We start from the raw sequence: 22,568 nt of genomic DNA on the forward strand, positions 1-22,568 counted from the left end.
CCAAGTTGTACTCTGTATTCTTCCCTGATAATAGTGATATCCCTGCAACGTAGGCAAATTGCTGAACCACGTAAATACTGTCTTGTGTGTGTGATTGTTTTTTCTTTGGCGTGTGTTTTCTCTATTATTTTTGTTTCTCACGGGTTGGAAATTCGGTTTAATTCCCTACAACTGGTATCAGAGCCTAGGGTTAGGTTTGAGTGGGAGCAATGGCAGAGGAAGCAGGAAAGGCGTCTGGAATAGAAAAGTTTGATGGCACAGACTTTGCGTATTGGAGGATGCAGATTGAAGATTATCTCTATGGGAGGAAATTACATCTGCCTCTTTTGGGGACAAAACCTGAGAGTATGAAGGCTGAGGAATGGGCGCTTCTTGACAGATAGGTTCTAGGAGTTATTAGGTTAACTCTGTCTAGGTCTGTTGCACACAATGTTGTAAAGGAGAAGACCACAGCAGATCTGATGAAGGCTTTGTCCGGTATGTATGAAAAGTCGTCCGCAAACAATAAGGTGCATCTGATGAAGAAATTGTTCAATTTGAAGATGGCAGAGAATGCATCAGTAGCACAACATCTGAATGAATTTAATACAATCACAAATCAATTGTCGTCTGTAGAAATTGATTTTGATGATGAGATTCGTGCTCTGATCGTCTTGGCTTCTTTGCCAAACAGTTGGGAGGCAATGAGGATGGCAGTAAGCAATTCTATGGGAAAGGAAAAACTCAAGTACAATGATATACGAGATTTAATTCTGGCTGAGGAGATTCGCCGAAGAGATGCAGGTGAAACCTTAGGATCTGGTTCTGCCTTAAACCTTGAGACAAGAGGTAGAGGTAATAACAGAAATTCAAATCAAGGTAGATCAAATTCCAGAAATTCTAATCGGAACAGAAGCAAATCTAGATCAGGCCAACAAGTACAATGCTGGAATTGTGGGAAAACAGGTCACTTTAAAAGGCAATGCAAAAGCCCTAAGAAGAAGAATGAAGATGATTCTGCTAATGCTGTAACAGAAGAGGTACAGGATGCATTACTTCTTGCAGTAGACAGTCCACTTGATGATTGGGTTTTGGATTCAGGAGCTTCGTTTCATACCACTCCACACCGAGAAATCATACAGAATTATGTTGCAGGTGATTTTGGTAAGGTATATTTGGCTGATGGTTCAGCCTTGGATGTTGTGGGTCTGGGAGATGTCCGGATATCGTTGCCCAATGGGTCTGTTTGGTTACTGGAGAAGGTTCGACATATTCCTGACCTGAGGAGGAATCTGATTTCTGTTGGACAACTTGATGATGAAGGACATGCAATACTATTTGTTGGTGGTACTTGGAAGGTTACAAAGGGAGTTAGGGTATTGGCTCGTGGAAAGAAGACCGGCACTCTGTATATGACCTCATGTCCAAGAGACACAATTGCAGTTGCTGATGCAAGTACTGATACAAGCCTATGGCACCGCAGACTTGGTCACATGAGTGAGAAAGGGATGAAGATGTTGCTGTCAAAAGGAAAACTACCAGAATTGAAGTCCATTGATTTTGACATGTGTGAAAGTTGCATCTTAGGAAAGCAAAAAAAGGTGAGCTTCTTGAAAACTGGCAGGACACCGAAGGTTGAAAAATTGGAACTAGTACACACCGATTTGTGGGGGCCTTCTCCGGTTGCATCCCTAGGAGGTTCAAGGTACTACATCACCTTTATTGATGACTCAAGTAGAAAGGTATGGGTTTATTTTCTGAAAAATAAATCTGATGTATTTGTAACTTTTAAGAAGTGGAAGGCCATGGTTGAGACAGAAACAGGTTTGAAAGTAAAATGTTTGAGGTCAGATAATAGAGGAGAGTACATAGATGGAGGATTCAGTGAGTATTGTGCTGCACAGGGAATTAGGATGGAGAAGACCATTCCTGGGACACCACAGCAGAATGGTGTGGCTGAGCGCATGAACAGAACTCTCAATGAGCGTGCTAGAAGTATGAGGTTGCATGCTGGACTACCAAAAACTTTTTGGGCTGATGCTGTTAGCACTGCTGCTTACCTGATAAACCGAGGACCATCAGTTCCCATGGAGTTCAGACTTCCTGAGGAGGTTTGGAGCGGTAAAGAGGTGAAGTTTTCACATTTAAAAGTTTTTTGTTGTGTTTCTTATGTTCATATTGATTCTGATGCTCGTAGTAAACTTGATGCAAAGTCAAAAATATGTTTTTTCATCGGCTATGGTGATGAGAAATTTGGCTATAGGTTTTGGGATGAACAAAACAGGAAAATTATCAAAAGTAGAAATGTGATATTTAATGAACAGGTTATGTACAAGGACAGGTTAACTGTAACGTCAGATGTTACAGAGATAGATCAAAAGAAATCTGAGTTTGTCAACTTAGATGAATTGACTGAAAGTACTGTCCAAAAAGGGGGTGAAGAAGATAAGGAGAATGTAAATTCAAAGGTAGATTTGAGGACACCTGTAGTTGAAGTTCGCAGATCTTCCAGGAACATTAGACCTCCACAGCGTTATTCACCTGTTTTAAATTATCTCCTGTTGACTGATGGTGGTGAGCCAGAGTGTTATAATGAAGCCTTGCAAGATGAGAATTCAAGCAAGTGGGAGTTAGCCATGAAGGATGAGATGGATTCCCTGCTGGGGAATCAGACATGGGAACTGACTGAATTGCCAATAGGAAAGAAGGCTTTGCACAACAAGTGGGTATACAGAATAAAGAATGAGCATGATGGTAGCAAACGTTACAAGGCCAGATTAGTGGTTAAAGGGTTCCAACAGAAGGAGGGCATTGACTACACAGAGATATTTTCTCCAGTTGTGAAGATGTCAACAATTAGACTTGTACTTGGAATGGTGGCTGTAGAAAACTTACATCTTGAGCAGTTAGATGTGAAGACAGCATTCCTTCATGGTGACTTGGAGGAAGACCTTTACATGATTCAGCCAGAAGGGTTCATTCTTCAGGGACAAGAGAATCTAGTCTGCAAACTGAGAAAGAGCTTGTATGGCCTTAAACAAGCTCCTAGACAGTGGTACAAGAAGTTTGACAATTTTATGCATAGAATTGGGTTCAAGAGATGTGAAGCTGATCATTGTTGCTATGTTAAGTCCTTTGACAATTCTTACATCATATTACTGTTGTATGTGGATGATATGCTTATTGCAGGGTCTGACATTGAGAAGATTAATAATCTGAAGAAGCAATTGTCTAAACAGTTTGCAATGAAGGATTTGGGAGTTGTAAAGCAAATCCTTGGTATGAGAATCATTAGAGACAAGGCTAATGGTATATTGAAACTTTCACAGTCAGAGTATGTGAAGAAAGTTCTCAGCAGGTTCAACATGAATGAAGCTAAACCAGTGAGTACACCCTTGGGTAGTCATTTCAAACTAAGCAAAGAACAGTCACCGAAGACAGAAGAAGAAAGGGACCATATGAGCAAGGTGCCCTATGCCTCAGCTATTGACAGCTTGATGTATGTTATAGTGTGTACAAGGCCAGACATTGCACATGCAGTGGGAGTTGTGAGCAGATTCATGAGTAGGCCTGGAAAGCAGCATTGGGAGGCAGTCAAGTGGATTTTAAGATATCTGAAGGGTTCATTAGATACATGTCTTTGCTTCACAGGTGCAAGTTTGAAATTGCAGGGTTATGTAGATGCTGATTTTGCTGGTGATATTGATAGTAGAAAGAGTACTACTGGGTTTGTTTTTACTCTAGGTGGTACAGCTATATCATGGACTTCAAATCTACAGAAGATTGTTACTTTATCTACTACAGAAGCTGAGTATGTTGCAGCAACTGAAGCTGGAAATGAGATGATTTGGCTACATGGTTTCTTAGATGAATTGGGTAAGAAGCAGGAGATGGGCATTCTACACAGTAACAGTCAGAGTGCAATTTTTCTTGCCAAAAATTCGGCTTTTCATTCAAAGTCGAAACATATACAAACAAAATACCACTTTATCCGTTATCTTGTTGAGGATAAACTGGTAATACTTGAGAAGATTTGTGGATCAAGAACCCTGCAGACATGTTGACTAAGGGTGTCACTATTGAGAAGTTGAAGCTGTGCGCAGCTTCAATTGGTCTTCTAGCTTGAGGACAGGAGGATGAGTTGTAGGGATGAGGGATCGTTTCTTGGAGGATAGCGGTTTGATGTTGGTGATTGGACTAGTCTCCAAGTGGGAGATTTGTTGGGCTTTGTGGAGCCTAGTTTTGTTTGATCCGGTTTGACGACCCGACCCAAATAATATTGCATGGCCTTTTTAATGGGAGATTTATTGAGGCATGTTGGGCCCGTTTAGCCCATTGTGGAACCACCTTTTGTAATTAGGGTTTTTTAGTATGGTAGGGTTGCCGTGCTATATATATATAGAGAATATTGTAGCCGCCAAGTTGTACTCTGTATTCTTCCCTGATAATAGTGATATCCCTGCAACTCCGTGGACGTAGGCAAATTGCCGAACCACGTAAATACTGTCTTGTGTGTGTGATTGTTTTTTCTTTGGCGTGTGTTTTCTCTATTATTTTTGTTTCTCACGGGTTGGGAATTCGGTTTAATTCCCTACAGTTTTGACATAAAATATTTTTGGACATATATCAAGGATTTTTTTTTTTTTTTGGTGAATGGCCAGGTTTCTAGATTGTGAAAGGTTTTCCTCAAAAGTATTTTTCATCAAACGATCAATGAAACCTTTTTTAGCTTCTTGCTTGCCTTGTCCACTATTAGGTAAAACCGTTTGTTTGATTATGTTTTTTATTTTTATTTTTTATGAATTTGTTTATTTTTTAAGATATTGCAAGTGTGTTTGGTCAAGCTTGTTTGGTTGTCGATGACATGTGGTTTCTGAAAACGAAGAAATGAAAAATAAGGAGGGTTGGGTTAGGGTTTTGGAGTTTCTAAATGAAATAACTCTTTTACCTTCACTTATTATAAAATGACCATTTTGTCATAAACATACGAAAAACACATGTCATTCCGTCAAAAAAGGCAACGTTGTGACTCAAAAAATACACATTGTATGTAATTATAAAGCTTGAAAAGTATATTACTTGATTTTGAACTTGAGTGGGCAATGTGCAAAATAAGGTATGAGTTGGGGGTAAAGTGTAATGAACTATTAAATAAGTTAAATCTTGCAAAAAATAATAATAATAAAAAGGAATTGTAATCTAAATAACTATAAATTAGTTGTAATTAAATTAATAAATGCAAAATTACAAAAAAATATTATAACATACTTTCCCTTTTATATATATATATATATATATATATATATATATATATATATATATATATATATATATATATATACACATGACTATTTAAGTAACATTAAAAGTAAAACAAATAGAGATTTTATAAATCTATTTAATATCAATATTTATCTATTTATCCATTTTTTTAATTCCATTTAATATTTTTTGGTATAAACTTTCGTTTTGGTTTTTAATTTTTTTAAATCTTAATTAAGTAAAAGAAATTTTCATTTTTATTTTTTTGTTTCATATTGATTACTTTAATTTATTTATTTTAAAAATTATGAAAAAAAGTTACAGAATTTTATTTTAATTTTTTGTATTAAATTGATTACTTTATTTTTTTTCCCATATTTTTTATTGTTCCATATATATCATTGTCTTTATAAAGAATTTTAAATAATTTATTTATTAGTTATTCTTATCTTTCCATATTTCTTTATATATTTCATTTCCTTATTTCTATAACATATATTATTCCTTTTTTATATAAAAAAAATTAAATAATTTATTTACTACATATTCCTATTATATTATGACTTTTTTTTTCATTATTTCTTCTATATTCTTTACCAAACCTTGTTTTTTCATATTTCTTTATTTTTTTATTATACATTTTCACTACCTTTTATCAAAAATAAAAATAAATTTATTAAAATTTTCTATTATGTTCCATGAGTTTTTTTTATATATATTATTTCTTTATTATTTAATATATATTTTCACTTCATAGAAAAAAATAAATACTTTATCTACTAAATAATTCTTAATATTTTCCATACATTTCCTCCATTTTCCATACTTTTTATTCTTTAATATATATATATTGGGTTTTTTTCAAAAAGTTTTAAATAATTTATTTATTTACTTATTCTTCTATTTTCATATTTCTTTAAACCTTTTTGCTTCTATATTTATTATTCATTTTTTATTAAATAAATAAATAAATAATTTATTTACTAGAATTTTATTGAAAAGATCCTATGAAACCTCATTTATATCAGAATTTTTTATTTGAGCAGCAAAAAAAATTCTAAAAGTGGGAGTAAATCACTTTTATTTTGTTAACACTACGTTGGATTTGATACCCGTCTTGTTTTCTATTTTTAAAATTAAATCATAATAACTTGCATATAAAATACAAGAATTTTCATAGATATAGTTAAAAATATAATGGTTTTAAAAATTGTTTAAATTTTATTTTATTTTTGATACAGAAATTTGGTTGGATCAAATATATATATATATATTTGATTAAAAGCAAATGAAAACAAAAATAAAAAGAGGAGAATTTCAATTTTAATATATTGATTAAACCCATGAAAAAATAAAACAAAAATTAGAGTTGAAAATTAGAGTGATAATTTATATGCTTGTGTTTTATTTTTATAAAATTAATTTTTTTTTCTTATGTTGCATTTATAAAGAGTTTTTTTTATTGTTTAATAAAGGATCATAAATGTAATTTTTAATGAGTAGTTAGGTTATATTAAATAAAAGGTTTAAATACACTTTAACCCAACAACCCACATGATATTTTACATTTTGTGCCTTCACATTCAAAATCCAACAACTTTTCTTCAAACCTTTTAAGCACCAACATTACACCTTTTTTGTCGGATAACATTACATTCATTAAAAGTAAATATCACATGGATAACATTACATTCATTAAACGTAAATATCACATAAGTGGGGGTAAAATTGTCATTTGAAATAACATGTGGTGTGTGGAGCAATTGAAACTTGAAAGAGTACATAGGAATCGAATTATCATTATCCGTTAAGTTAGCATAGAAAGTAATGTTGAAAGGAAAATGAAATAGAGATTGATGTAAACCCATCATCTTATGCAACGGAATGATCTTCTTTTAAGTTCTTTACATCATGGGAACAACCAAGAACCTCAGAAAAGAAAAATAAAAAAATTATGCCTTTTATTGGAAAATTATTCTCAAATAAATAGAATTAAGCTCCGAAGAAAAATTAACTGCCTTTGTAGTCAATTTCAATCCATCATGTGAAAAAAAAACCTAAAAAGGAAAAAAATATAAAAATTGAGAATTATAAGATTTTAGTAAAAAAAAACTACCATTGCAATTCATATCTTTAATCGAAATCTTAATCCTGTTATGTTTGCATTAGCTTTGTGGGTGTTTAGGATTTTAAATGTGATGGAGTAATATGTAAAATATATTAAACATTCAACAAAATATATTTTACTCCTTGTATTTAAAAATTAAAAAATTAATTATATATTTTTAGATATATTTTTATTTTATTACATTTTAATATTTTATCTCAAATTTCCCTAAAAACATAAAAATTATCATTCTATCTTATGTCTTTAATTTTATTTTTTTTTAAGTTTTAAACTTTGAGACTCTTTAATTTTTATTAAGTCATTAAGTTAAATCTAAAAAAATTCTTACAGTTTATATAGGATTTATTATTATAGATAAATAAAAGACAAGAAATATATCAAGACCAAAACTAAGGTGATTTTTTTTATTCAATTAAAAGTAATTTGTTGATATCAATTAATATAATTAAAGTAAATTTATTATTAATAAATTCAGTTTAATTATATGAATGGATATGATAAGTTACTTTTTAGTTAAAAAAAAACAAAAACCAAAATATTTTGGATTTTTTCCCAAAAATGAACTCCACCTAAAAGTCCATTACCCATACTTTTTATTAAAAAAAAATATTGTTGGAGAAAATTTGACAAAATTTAAACAACACTCTTAAAAAATTGAAAAATTACATATGTTGGTTTTAAAAATGTTTAATAGTAAAAACAGTTTGGGATAAAATAGTTGAATTAAAAACATTTCAAATAAAAAATATACCAAATATACTATTAATTTAATGAGTAATTATGACATCGGCATGATTTTTACCCTAAACTTTCCTCCACCACAGCCATCCTAACACACATTGATTCTCTCTTTTTTTTTTGTTGGGTGTTTGGTTCTACCACCTAAACTATTTATTTTCTAAGCCAAGATGGATGGGTAAGTCGCATTATGAGCAATCTATTCGATGCCAAAGGGCCTTCTCAATGGCAAGCGCACATCACTTTTATCATGGATCTTCCTTTTAGTTCTTTACACAAGAAACTAGACAAATCCTTGTTAGGCTGCTTTCAAGTAGGCCAAGGCTGTAAGGTGGCCAAAGCTTTCCACCAAACCCAATGTGATTTGAATACAAAGAGTAACAATTTTCACCATATTTGCAACAAATTAGTCTAGCCTCATCAGAATGGTATGCTAAATTGAAATCAAATTGCATTCAAAGTAACGTTTAGTACATACTTATAAGTTATAAATCATCTTTTGAAATTAGGATTTATAATTTTTATAAAATAACTTAATAATAATATATGACTTTTAATTTTGTTTTGCTCGCTGAAAAGTCGGATTTGATTCCCACCTTCAGGTAATAGGTAGCTTTGGAGGTTGCTTTTTTTTGAAATGTTGTCACTGTGTGGGACAATAATTAATAGAAAGTAGATAGGCAGAAACGAGATAAGGGGATGAATTCAGTGGGTTCTAGGGATCGCCGCACACAACTCATGACAAAGGCTGACAAGCTAGATTCCATAGAGCGTTAACAGTCAAACGTGGGTGACAAAATGAGGGGGTGATGGGTCCGTCCTCTGACAATGGCAGCTCAGACTTGGAAGAGTTAAGAGTCATAGTCACCGCAGCTTTTGGCCTGTCTCTTTCCCACTATAAATAGAAAAGAGAAAAGGAACCCAGAGTCATCCTCAGTCCCCACTGTAAATATTAAAAGTCCCCATCAAAACACAACTTTTCCATATTAAAATATATATACAGTATTATTATGATGTAAATTTCTTGAATTTTGTCATCGGACTCGATCAAAGATTGGAAGTAGACATAATTTTTGAGGGTAATTGTCTGTTTGAATGTAGTTGATGCAATATTGAAAGACGATCTGCATGCAAGGGTGATGGACTTTTACCTTTTATTCACTGATAGGGCAGTGATACAGTACTGAAAGAGCTCTTGGTTTCAATTCTTGCCGTTCAATTTTGTTAGCTACCAGTCATGATCTACTTTTCACCAACCACATGGCCTCTTTGGCGCCCATCGATAGGAAAAAATACACTCGGAGTAGCCTACATTTTAGGGGGTTTTGTCCCCTGCGTGCCCAGCGTAAACCTCTTCCATAAGTCATCTTAAATCACACAATCAATCATATTTCATCTGCTTATATGGTTCAAGCTCTACCAAGAGCTGAAGAGCAGTGCCAATATGAACTGGTTTTCTTTTAAAATTTTCTGTAATCATTGCAGCATGATTCCATCATTTAGCACGAGGATCCTGCATTACAAATGCCAAAGTTATGATCCTGTATTTAACTATAGTTCTGGTCGTGGTGGTACTGAACAGTCAGCATTATCCTCCAATAAAATGAATTAAAACTGTTTTTAGAAAGGGATGGCGTTTGTCTCCACACCATTAAGGTCCTTCCCAGAATATTGAGTGGAAAGAGAAAAGTATATGGGTATCTTCACATCGAAACTTTTGCTGCCTTTTGAAGCCAGAACAGGGCCCTTAGCCCATTCAATGCAATATCAATTGATGTAAGCTCATATCGTGTGTTGGAAGTTGCTCATAGCCACATCAAGAAGCATCTCATGACTACTTAGCGAAGCATGATTATCCCTAAAGTTTGACAATTTTTGTTATGCGGTGAACAGTATTAGTTTACTCCGTCAAAGGAGATGGCTTAATGGTCAGGATTATAATTATTGGATGAGAGTGTATCAGTGAAATTAGCCCTACATTCCCCTGGAGTGGATAAAGGGAAGCATTTAATCTCCGAAAAAGGCCAAAAAGGTTATGGCCACTGATCAATGATCATTATGCCAATTCTATTGTGCTACAGTAGAGCTTGAAATTAAAGGTCTAAAATTACAAAATTTCCATACTTGTACATCTCATTTTTTGAGATATCAGCTTTGAATATATCTCTAGGCTTCACTAGTTTTACTGATCAGGAAAGTACCAATGAAGAGAGGGGGCTTGATCACCCCAGAAGAAATTGCAGGGCTCCTCTGCACTGAAGAAACTCTGCTCTTCCATTCTCCCAAACTGATGCTGAAACGCTTTACTTGGGAACCAGTTCATTGGTGAAGGTGATGACAAAGAAGCACAGTTCAATCTAAGAGAAGAAGAAGACGCTGGAGACATCATTAGCTGTGCGTTGAAATTGCTCTCATTCTTTAAAACTCCACTGGAATCACTATCAGATGACCCGTCTTTGAAGTCTCCCAATCCATGGATTCCTGATATATTTCCATTGTTCTTACCCTGCTCTGAAACATTATTCTCAGACTCCGAAACTAGAGCCTCCTCTTTAACAGATTGATTTAACTCCATGTTTCCGCCTTGGAGCTTTGCTTTCAGCTCTCTTAGCTGCAGTTCAAAGACAAAGACCATAAGAAAGAGCCAAAAGTTCCACACTCAAGTCAAATTTCAACAACCAACCATGTAGAAAACATCTAAAACTAGAATCCATTAATTTACCTCTGCGACTAAAGCTTCTTTCTCTTGTTCGAGACTCTCGTAGTCAAGCTTCAGAGCATCATAATTGGCTTTAAGAATACCGTAGTCTCTCTCCAATTGCTTCGTCTTCCAGCGTGCTCGGCGGTTTTGAAACCATATCGCTACTTGTCGTGGTTTTAGGCCCAGTTCTTCTGCTATTTTCACCTTTCGCTCTGGCTCAAGCTTGTTCTCAATCTCAAAACTTCTCTCCAAGGCCTTTACCTGATCAAAGCTCAATCGCTTTTTCTTCTCAGTGATCAGTCCAGTTTCCTCAGCACAGTCTTCTTCATCAAAACTATCTAACATAGCTTGGAATTCACTATCGTAGACAGGATAATTCTTTGAGTTCTTCCCCTCTAAATAACAACACGAGTGAGGATTAGATTTTTCTGCGGTACAAGTGACTTGAGAAATAAAGCAAGAACTCGGATGAAATGAAGTGTGGTGTTAATATCATAGAAGAAGTGTTATAGAAAACAGTATCAAGTAAATCTTGGTTTAACTCTTGTTTGGCTTCTGAGAAAAGGGAGGAAAAGAAGAGAAAAAACTAAATTTTTTGAATGGTAGAGTTTTTCATTACTGTCACACAGTTCCTTGACTCTGCCCATAAGGCTCTTCATTTTCTTTTATTGTGCTACCTTTTCTCAGCTGCCAAGGACCATTGAGTTGCAGCCTTCCGGAGCAAGAGAAAGGAACAAATGGACATGCATGAATCTCTAAATAAACAATAAAGAAAAAGGGCAAAAATAAAAAATAAAAACCCCTAGTGATTTGAATTTGTTGCTGAACCATTTCTGTTTACCTTTAGGCGAACACATGGAGACCAAAGGAGCCAAAGAAACAGAGCTACTGAAGCGCTTCATGACAGAATTACTATGTGGGAGAACCTGAACAGATCTTACTGTAATGGAGACTCTTTTCTTTTCTCAAGTCTCTCTACACTTTTCTTTGGCGAATAAGAGTTGAAAGCAGGCCTTTTCAGTTGAGAGAAGAACCAGAACCATTGATGATCATGACTTGAAGTTGCAACAAAAAAAAAAAACAAATGCTGTAAAATGACTGAGCCTGAGCCTTCTCTCAGCACCTATTCTCCCTGCGAATCCAGAAGAAGAAGTAGATGAAGGACAACAAGAAAAGGCAAGCCAACTCTTACGAGCCAACCAAGCACAGGAAGCTCTGAATCAAGCCCAACGCATCCAAGGGAGTGTGTCGAGACTGATTCACAAGAAGAACATTAGTAAATTTACTCAAGACATGCTTTTTATATATGCAAACTCGACTGGGTACCGACTCAACTTTGACGTAGCTGCAATGCTGGCCACGGGGCAGCCCACCATAAGGAAAAAGTTTGGACAAGTTTTTACAGATTTTTTTTTTTTTTTTTGCAATTGGTCCACCAAAAGATGCTCTCTCCAGAGAGTGAGGGAAATACTTAGGCCCTCATTCAACCTTCTCTGAATCGTCAAGGTTAAGTTCAATTCTTGGGATGATAAGAGATTCAATCTTCCAGGTTTTTCGGCCATTTTTTATGAAATATAATCATTTATTTTTTTTAAGAATCATTCGCCCATTTTTAATTAAACCCATATCCTTTTCCTGTTTTTTTCCCTGGGTTGTCCGGCTAAAATTTTGTTTCATCTCAGCTCAATTCAATCATCTGCACTGAGACGTCCCAGTTTTGCCCGCTACTCGATAAATATAATACTATTCCCTCCCTCGTGGATAAAATCAAAGTCTTTTTTCTTTTCTCTCTCTGTATATATAATTAGGCGAAACAATTATATCCATTATTAACCTTTGGCAAAGCCCATAATCCAAGATAAAATCTTGAGTCACACACCTCTAATGATAGTTACATTATGACGGTTTCCTGCCTCGAAGTCGAACAAATGATGTATAATCTGTGGGGTCAGATGATATGACTGACACTGAATTTTTGCTTTTATTCAAATCTGAGCGTGATCGTGTCGCCCATGATGCCTGTGATGGAGCTGTCAGTGATGGCAGCTAGTTGGAGGATTCACTATCTATTGCCAGAAACCTTGTACCATTCGAGTTTCAGTTTTGAACTTTTGATCAACCCCTCACTCTCCAATAAAAGTGGTGGTATTAGAAAGACAGAAGGCTTCACTAGGAAGTAGGAGGAAGCATGTGGTCATAGCAAGCCCAGGTAATTGGCAGAATCTGGGTTACTTAAGAAAATTAAAATCACCGAAAATTAACAGTGTCTTACAATGTGAAGTAGTCGACGCATCAGCATCAGCATGTACCATACAGGCAACTTTCATTGATAGATATATGGTGTGTGTAGACGCTCACTACAGTACACGATTTACGCTTTTCCAATCAGTAGGACATCTCCTTTTTGGAGGTGCGCCCCCTTGGAGGAGCAAACGCTCTACTCCAAGATAGAGACATCGAAAGAGTATATTTTTAACCTTTTGATTTAACAAAGAGTAAATTTAGAGGCAAGAGTAGAGGATGAAAGCGGTGGAGTCGGAGAAATGGGGGAGGCTAAGCAAAGTCCAGCGTAGATGCACGTGGAGGGCGCAGGGAAAAAAGAGCAATGTGGGAGGGTTTTGCTTAATTTCTGCAAGATTGGACAGTGCCACCTACATCACATGGAGTGTTATAGTAGAAAAGAAAAACACCCCGTAAGCATTTTCATATTGTTCGGAAATTGGGGCTTTGGATGCTGGTGACAGCACTGCCACCTGCCTCACATGACGTTGTCACTGTGCCATACTGTTATTGGGATGTGTCTCCTTCATGTTTCAATCCTGGTTACATATTCACTCCTCCACCCTCTTTATTCTCCCATTTTTTACCTTTTATAAGTTATTCGTCCGTCTTGGAGACTCACATGCTCCAATTCGTTTCCTTCAAATTGTAGAAAAGTTTTTCAATGGTCTACTACGAATTAATAAAAAATCCAATTATTGGAGGATTGAATGCAGGCGGGCTTATTAATGTCGGGCTACAACTAGGTTTGGCCGATGGGCTGCAAAGTCAACCAAACCTCAAGTTTTCAATCCAGACTAGAATCTTTTGAATTTAGACAGATTTTATTTTTATTTATTTTGGTTGAATTAGATAAATAATTTTTATTTATATACTTCGTTTGTATTACAACATTAATTATACAGCCAATTAATTGATCACGTGTAGATATCTTATAATATTAAAATGATCGTAATTCTCTATGTATGAATATTTAATATGAATATAGTTAAGGTTGTTTATCATATACCATTATTGGGTTTGGAATTGAATAAGATTTTCAACTAAAACTTAGATTTCTGGTTGGCTCAAAATTTACTCAAAACATGTTGCAACCCTGATTGATTAGTCAGAATTCACAAAAGATCCGAATACTTGATATTACATGCCAAAATAAGAGACAATTCAAGGGTTTTTTCTTTCATTTTCTTTCTTCCTTTCTTTACCCTTTTTTCTAGATAGTTTGGCTGTCAAAACTTCAACGACTAGATCTTTTGGAACCCACCTATGGAAAAGGATAGGCCATTTAGAAGCTGATCGATTTCATGATGAGAAAATGGATGTAGGTTGAACCAATGAGATGAAACCCAAGGCCCATAAGTTGAAATACGGAACAATAGGTGATGGGATTGGAGCAAGCACCGGAAAATACAAGGCTCTTACACTAGTGTCACATGGGAGTGGACCAATATGTCATGATCAAACAAATGAATTTTAGCATCACAACAGGTGCCACATCAAAAAAAAATATCTCATTTTCGAGAAGAGAGAGGACCTAGGGCCATCCGGTGTTGTGTACCATACATTTTAAACTTTCTTAAATATTTATTAGGTTGGACAACAAAGATTTAGAACCATTACTTAGTAAATAACAATCAACCTTTTCCCTTGTCTGGTTAAAGACAGCATCTTCAGAGTACCAAAAGCAACTTGAGGATGGGAAACGCCCATTGAAGATAACATGGCAGTTTTCACGGTACGCATTGGAATTTGGATTTTGGATTGTCCACTGAAATTTTGAACCAAAATTAACTTCATTTATATTCCAGCCCCGCGTGGAGTGTGTGCCGTGTGGTGACCGGTGCGATGTAAACAAGTGAAAACTCCCTTGACTAGAAGTGTGTTTATACCAATGACATGTTTACTTCAACATCTTTCTTGTGAATGAGTGGAAAAGAAATCATTCCTTTTCTCGTTCCAAGTATTTAATTCGTACTTAAAATCAACTTTAAGTGTGGGTCTCATTTCTCTTTAGGAAAATTTATTCCTTCAAAGTGGAGGATAAGTTTTTCACACCATCCCCTAAGAAACTCGTTCTATTGCTTTAGGAATTGATATTTGGTTAAATAGTCTTTGTTGCCCTTACCTTAATAACTTTTACCAACGTTTTATTTTTATTTTTTTTAGATAATTGTGTTTTAGATCCAGCCCAAAATTTAAGATTTGGTTCATAAAGATTACATAATCGATAGGAAGGATATAAAATGTGAAGAGACTCATATTTCCTTTAAAACTATTTTGAGTATTTTTTACCACAATGTTTGACAAACTTTTTTATCTTAATTTTTTTTAATAATTATTCTGAAAATTTATTATTTTTAGAAAACTATTTTTTTTTAAAAAAAAATATTTCATTTTAAAAAAATAATTTTGACATATTTTTAGTTATTTTTTACGTACACAATTTTAAAAATATATATTTTTCAAGATGTTTGATTTTTAAATAATAATAATAATAATTTATTTTTAATTTTTTGGAAAATGGTGTATTTTTTTTCCAAATCACTAAATTAAATTAAATTTTATTGAGGTTTACAAAAGGAATAAAATTTAAATTAATATTTTTCTACTCTTTTTTTCACAGTCAATAAAAGTCATTTTTGGAAAGATAAAAAATTCATATCCTTCTTATCAATTTTCATACTTCCTCTAAGTTTTGGGCTTAAATAGTGAATTTATATGAACAAAACTTCATTTTTGGGTCCAATTAAGTCCAAAACACAATTGTCCCTTTTTTTTTTTTTTCTTCTAATCATTTTTACTGATATAAAATATTTATAATAAATTAAATATCTTAAATTATATAAAAATTTATGTATTAAAAAATAATTACAAAATTTTGTTGAATTATCAAGCTTATTGAGTCACTTCTCTCCTTTTTTTTTTTTCTTTTTTTTTTTTTTAACTTGTTAGTTTTTAATTAAAAAATATTCATTAGTATAAATTGGTTTTAATGGAAAAAAATTTTGTTGATTTAAAAAAATGAACGAGACATTTTCCATTATCTTTCCCTAGTTGGGTAAACTTGTCATAAATGCAATTTAAAAAGTGTAATGAACGTGGAATCCAAGTTGGTCGGTCTTTTAATAAGCCCAATTAATAGCCGGTGCCCCAAACCATGCCTACCACTATTGTTCCATCCAAGAAGCCAAAAATGGCGAGAGAAAGTGATGATGGCATACCAATATTAAGCTCTAATATTTGATGGGAGTGGGTCCGTGGGAGTGCTACCATATGGAAGGTCCACAAAGAAAGATAAAAGAGGGAATATGTAACCAATTGATAATGCATTTGTGCTTGAAATTAGGGAGCTGGTGAAGTATGGAATGCATTTCCTTCTTATGTCCCTTGATTTTTCTAAAGCTTTCTAGACCACCACATCTCCATATCCGCCTGGAGAATCTTTGCATTTCTTACTTGTATGCACCATATCACAGACCTAACTTTTCAGAAAATATTTAGAGAATTTGGAATCCAGTAAGTTTTAAAATTGAAGATGGTATGAGAGGAGTGAAATAGATAGAGAAACTTTATCTGTTATGAAGTTGGAAGAGCAGTGTCTTCCAACATCAGTTGTCTTGTTTAATGCAGTACATGATGCAAGCAACTTTAAAGCATGTTGGCTTCTTGATTTGGGCAATGATGCTTCTTTAGAAACCCTTGGAAGGAATGATGATTTACTTCTCTTTATCCCCTTTGTGTAGAATTGAGAACAGAAAGGATAGGCAGTAGACTGTTGCAGGGGAGTAGGTTTCTGGTTTGTAACAAGACATGGATGATCGTTTGCATGTAATATCTTGCTGGTTTACTAAGAAACTTACTAACAGCCAAGAAACATTAACAGAGAAGAGCCTTTTTTAGGTACATGTCTATTTATTTTAACTAAAAAAAATGCGAAGGCAATTGGTAGTCAGAATCCAAATCCGCCCAGAGAAGCAGGGCCTCACATGGGTTTCAGTTGGATGGCCAGGTTTGAATTGGATGTTTCAAAGGCTATCAGCGATGGATAACAAAAATATTTGCTTATAAGTTTGTAGCCTTCATGGGTCTGCATAGTCGAGAGACCTGGAAAGGGATGGACATTTTGTACATACGTAGGCCCTAGAAGGCTAGACCCGCCCTATAAGGAGGAGAGAGAGTGGCAGGGTTGGTGTGGAATGAAGGGCAGGCAGCTTTATTGTGTGCTTTCTTTTCTGTTTTTTAAGTGGTGTCCAAAGGATAGCCTGAAAAGCAATGAAATGGAATATTTCTTAGACTTTCTTGTGCTCTCCTATCCAATCATATTAAATAATTGGTTGGGAAGAAGTTTGGGAAGATTGGGTGGATAAGTGTTTCAAAAGTTGGGTACGATTGGGCGGAAAAGTGTATTTTGATAGCATGATACACACTTTTAAATGTCCTCTTTCATGGACTTTGTCGTCCAAAGTTCTTGGCTGGAAGGGGTGTGGATTTCAAAAGCGACCCCTAGTTTGGCATGTGTTAGCTACCCAAAGAAAAATCATCCTCATGAAATTTCCAGAGGCTAATCTAGTCTAGGAATTTGAAGTTGCGCCTAACCCAACTCTTAAAATCCCTAATATAATATTTAAATGACGAACAAAAGGATTCCGCAGGTTAGTGCATCCTCGGGTTCTTTACCTGCCACACCTATAAGACAAGAAAAGCTCAACAGTCAACAATAAGAACTGAAGAAGTGCTGCTGTAAGAGTAAGGAAAAAGGATTAGAGAGGACCTGCAGAGGTGCATCGAGGGTTTCGATTCTTTTAGGCTCCTTAACTTCTTATCGCTTGATACTTTTGACTCACAGAATAGACTTAACAAGAGGCAATTGATATGTGGGTACACTGATACAACAAGCACAAGATCCATCTCAAACTTTTATGGGCCTGTAGCATCAATCTTGTTGGACTAATTATCTATATTTTAAAAGCCAGTTTGTCTCTCTGGACATTCAAGATTTTTATCTTTTGAATCACGTTTTACTATCGCACTCTAGCTAACATCACGCTTTTTGACATCATAACTCATAAGTTTTCTTCACTAGCTCAATGGACGGTGGACACTACCTTTTAGCCTTCAAAATCTCAGAGTTACAAATTACAAGTTTAGAACTATTATGCCTCTTTTAACTCGTATCCTCCTCACGCTACAAGACACAACTCAGCTAGCTGATCTTCTCTCATATCACCAATTGGCAATATCCTGTTTAAACCTACACACATTATCAGTTCTTTCATCACTCGACAATCTTAGTCATATTTCATTTCTGAATACGTCATATCGTGAATAATAATGCCTTACAATCATCTCCCTCAGTTACGGTTAGCCAGCCTCATGCCAATTTAGCGTTTACGGCAAAAACAGTGAAGCGCTTGGCTTCATATGGGTTGCATTTACCTGTGAACAGGAGCTATATGTGGAACAAAGTTGTCAATCCCAAGGCGGCTAGCCAGGAAGTTGACTCAAGGGGCTCGGTCAGCAAACCAAGAACATGTAGAAAAATGAAGTCTGAAAGGAATTCGCCATTGTAGAAAAATGTTGGCACCAGAGAAAAATGTTGGCACCGACTGCTGTCTCTCAGTAGGTCCACCTCTATGGATGCAATACTAAACAAGAATCCATAATAGACCATACTTTTTAAGTTTCACATAACCAACTTTGGTTACTTGTTAACTCCCTTGGATGCAATACTGGCAATTAGAAAGGCCAGTGGGACTTGGGACTGATGTCATTCATTAAATTATTATAAATAATATTCAGACAGGAAGTGGTCGAAAGGAGGAAAAACAAAAGGGAACTTACATTACTGACAAGAATTAGTAATTAATTAACAAAAAACAGTTGAACTTTCTCGATCAGGTTCAGTTCCTAGTGAAGCAGCATATGCTCTATCAAAATCTATGCCGCTCTGTCATCCCCTGTGTATAAAATTTCTTCGATGTCAACTTCCTTTGAGTTGAACCCGGTAAAAATGCCTATCACTGTACTTTCTTCCTTCATGTCTAATTGTTAAGAACTCTAATCTTGGGATGAGGAGAATGGAGCACAGCAGCAAGAGATATCAATTCCAGCAACTTCCATGGCATTGCAAACCCATTCAGGGACGTCACCCTTGGGGAACTATACAACACAGGATCAAAACAAAAGTTTGAAGAGCAATGTATTAAATATACCCTGAGCACAATTTAAATAATCACAGAAACAAATAGACGCTCAGTTCTAACCATACATCAGAACCAAATTGATGTCACAAAATCTAGGGCGCGTGAGCATGCAACACAACCTATTACGTTTTTACACCATTCATACCTCATGTGGGATCTATGCACACTAAATATCACATTGATTGAGTGGATATTAATCACCTTTTGATCCACAAACAAACATTTCTTCAAATGAAGAAGAATAAAAATTAAAAAAATAACCAATTTGGAGCATTGAATTAACAGGACAGATCTAAGCCTCCAATCAACTTTATATTAGGCATGCAAGAAAAGGATCCCACATGAAATTATGAAAGGAGAAAAAATAGCATCATTATACTAGGTGTAATTTCGTCCCATATAATATGTAATGAAGAATATAGAGCCATTTTCAGCCCATGTACCATTTTCTGCAGAAACTCGCATACAAACCTGCAGAGAAACAAAACAGAATATTAAAAAAAAAAAAAAAAAGGCAATGAATAAAATTGAGGAAATTGATTACCATAGCCTAATTATCGACATGAGGTTCTCAGCTAAATGAAAATAATCATCTAAGAAAATGATAAAAATTAAAGGATAAAAAATAAAGAAAGTGAAAGGTGAACATACTCTGGAAATCTCTCTTGTATTATTGATGAGTGGAGATCTCTGCTAAGCTGCAATTTTGAAAGAATTTAATTTCATATATAAATGGGACAATGAAGCACAAAAACTAATATCTGGAAAGCCTATATTTGTACCTTCATCATGTAATACAGATTGTGATATGACAGAAGCTGAGATCCCATTGCGTCTTTTGTAACAAGGCAATGGATATAGGCCCTTGTATAGTTCTTGCAGACCTACAGTTAGAATGAAAACGATGCAAGATGCATAAAAACAGCGATTTACAGATTAGTAATTCAAGCCAATGAGCACTGCATTGGAAGCATACCATACACATGCATGCAGGATCAATAGGACGAGTATCATCAGCCATTGCCTTGTGTTTGAGTTTCAGTACTCCCTGTATGAAGATTTAAACATTAGTATAGGAGTCAAGAAAGAGGGGAAGCAGGGTTATTTGAGTTAAATTTTCTAGTCATAACTAGAGGTGATTGCACTCTGCACGAAAATATTTTTTATCGACATTAGACACAAACTGGGCTGAATACAAAACATCAGTTAGTGTCACATTTTGTGTAAATCATTTATTCTGCAAAAAGCTTGTTAGTTGCAATTTCAAAAGTAAAAAAAATGGAAAAAAGAAAAATTCATTAACAAGAGGAGTTGCGAGAAGAATGAATTCCTTTCTAGGTAAGCCTGTGAATGTAACTTGAGGCCAGAAAATACTTAAGGCTTCATTTTTTGTGTCTTCAACAAGACAATTTTCAAGATGATATAATGTTACATAAAAGTACACACATGGTATATTTCATGTCAAGACATTTAACAGGAACAATTTTCCAACAATGAATTGTATGAATCAAACCAAGCAAACACACCCCAAGCAAGACAACAACTGAAAGCATAACAGTTTGCACGGTTCAAGGGAACCTTGGTGACCAAATGACTCAACATGATCAGTCACTAGGATGATCAAACCAATATGCATATTTGACTTCAAGAAACAAGGACCCAGTCCATTGTCAAACAAGGAAAGAGGGTTCTGGTGGAATTCTGTTGTATATAGAGAACCCAGGTAAAATGAAAATTTATCATCAGAGTGATTCAAATATCAAAATAAAACAAGTGTGTGAATCTGCTAGCAATAAAACCTATCTTCTACTGCTTTGCTTGATAACTAGACAAGTCACTTAGTCATTTAAAAGCTTCACATTTTTCAGGATCATTTGAATAGGATAACCACTAAGCAGGCAGTAGAGGAAGAATAAACACAAGAATTTAAGAAAAAATCGTTTGTATTATTAGTTTTACCTATTCAAACAGCCTCTGTGATTAGTGGTCATAGTGAATGGAAGTGCTAAAGAATGGGGTAAAGCAACCAGAGGTTTAACACAAGGAGACATACTCTTTCTTCATTCCTCTTCACCATTGCATCCGACGTTTTAAGAAGGATGTTGTTGCGAGGGGAGAAGAGTGGTTTTTCGAAAGGCTTCTTAGTGGATAGGAGTAGGACTAGAGCATGACATTTGCAATATGCAGATGACACCATTTTTTTTTTCTAGAGCTTATATGGAAGATTTGCAAAATATCAAACTAATCTTGTTGGTTTTTGGGCACATATCAAGACTTAAAATCAATTTAGATAAAAGCACTCTCACCGGTATCCCTATGAATCAGAATCAAACCACAAGATTGGCATTAATGCTTAAATACAAAGTCTTTGACTGACCCTTATCCTACCTGGGTCTCCCATAGGGGAACCCAAAGGCTGGCGCTTTTTGGATCCGGTGATAAATAGAATTTAGTGAAAATTTGATGGATGGAAAAAAGCTATTTTGTCATTATGTGGAAGAATAAGTTTAATAAAATCCTCCTTGTCTCACATTCCTATCTATTTCCTCTCTCTTTTCAAAATTCCATCATCAGCGGTGTTTAAGATTGAAATTTTTTTTGAAACAATTTAAGATTGAAAATTGCAAAGGGATTTACTTTGGTTAGGGGTAGGAGAAGGTAAAAGCGACCATCTCATTAGTGGGGACCTAATAAGCAAGCCTAAGGCGGAAAGAGGTCTAGGGTTTGGAAAGATTATTCTGAGAGCCCTCTTAGGGAAGTGACTTTGAAGATTTCCCAAGGAAAGTTCCACTTTTTGGCATTGGGTTATATTAAGTATCTCTGGAACACACCCCAATGGGTGGGATGCCAACATTATAGTATGGTGATTGCATTGTTACCCCTAGATGATCATTGCACAAATTTTTTAGTATTTCCCTAGATATACTTGTTTTGCGATAGGTGATGATGAGACAAGAATTCATTTTTGGAACTCTTCCTCTTATCTATCCCTAACACTCTTCCTCTTATTTTTGGAACCTAAAGTCTCGTCGTAAACTCACTACTTTGGAGATTGAGGACCTAGAAAGATGTATGTCCTCTCTCACTCATTTGTACTTGTCACCATCTATTACAAATGCAAGAACTTGGTCATTATCTTCTTCAAGCTCATTTACGGAAACGTCTTTCCTCTTAGCCTTATCAATCTATCAAATTTACTTCCTTTCTCTCTAGCTAATTTTATTTGGAAATCTAAAGTCTTATCTAAAGTTAAGACCTTTGCTTGGCTAGTGGCCAA

The 22,568-nt window shown here is 34.9% G+C and overlaps 2 protein-coding genes across 2 annotated transcripts in view; both read right to left on the reverse strand.

Annotated features, from left to right (window-relative positions):
• Positions 1–10,120: 10,120 nt before the first annotated feature.
• LOC100255823 (homeobox-leucine zipper protein ATHB-6) lies at positions 10,121–12,257 on the reverse strand. The gene is made up of 3 exons (XM_002285707.4): positions 11,650–12,257; positions 10,830–11,203; positions 10,121–10,718 (listed from the first exon to the last, which is right to left on the reverse strand). The coding sequence occupies exons 1-3, from the start codon at positions 11,708–11,710 to the stop codon at positions 10,290–10,292; spliced, it is 864 nt and encodes a 287-aa protein (XP_002285743.1). The 5' UTR covers positions 11,711–12,257; the 3' UTR covers positions 10,121–10,289.
• A 6,583-nt stretch (positions 12,258–18,840) lies between these two features.
• LOC100250619 (uncharacterized) overlaps positions 18,841–22,568 on the reverse strand; it is a 35,382-nt gene continuing 31,654 nt past the window's right edge. Inside the window, exons 12-16 of the mRNA XM_002284010.5 lie at positions 20,268–20,339; positions 20,074–20,175; positions 19,943–19,989; positions 19,735–19,762; positions 18,841–19,247 (exon numbers count right to left, since the gene is read on the reverse strand). Coding sequence (XP_002284046.1) covers positions 19,146–19,247; positions 19,735–19,762; positions 19,943–19,989; positions 20,074–20,175; positions 20,268–20,339 — 351 coding nt within the window. The 3' untranslated portion in view covers positions 18,841–19,145. The remainder of the gene's footprint in view (positions 19,248–19,734; positions 19,763–19,942; positions 19,990–20,073; positions 20,176–20,267; positions 20,340–22,568) is intronic.

Source organism: Vitis vinifera, chromosome 18 (genome assembly GCF_030704535.1).
Source record: "Vitis vinifera cultivar Pinot Noir 40024 chromosome 18, ASM3070453v1".
Classification (NCBI taxonomy): Eukaryota; Viridiplantae; Streptophyta; class Magnoliopsida; order Vitales; family Vitaceae; genus Vitis; species Vitis vinifera.

Coding starts and splice junctions, on each gene's coding strand:
- LOC100255823 (XM_002285707.4), bottom strand. CDS start 11,710: ATGAAGCGCTTCAGTAGCTCTGTTTCTTTGGCTCCTTTGGTCTCCATG. Junction 11,204..11,649: donor CTCCATGTGTTCGCCTAAAG/GTAAACAGAAAT, acceptor GTTGTTATTTAG/AGGGGAAGAACTCAAAGAAT. Junction 10,719..10,829: donor AAGAAGCTTTAGTCGCAGAG/GTAAATTAATGG, acceptor TTTGAACTGCAG/CTAAGAGAGCTGAAAGCAAA.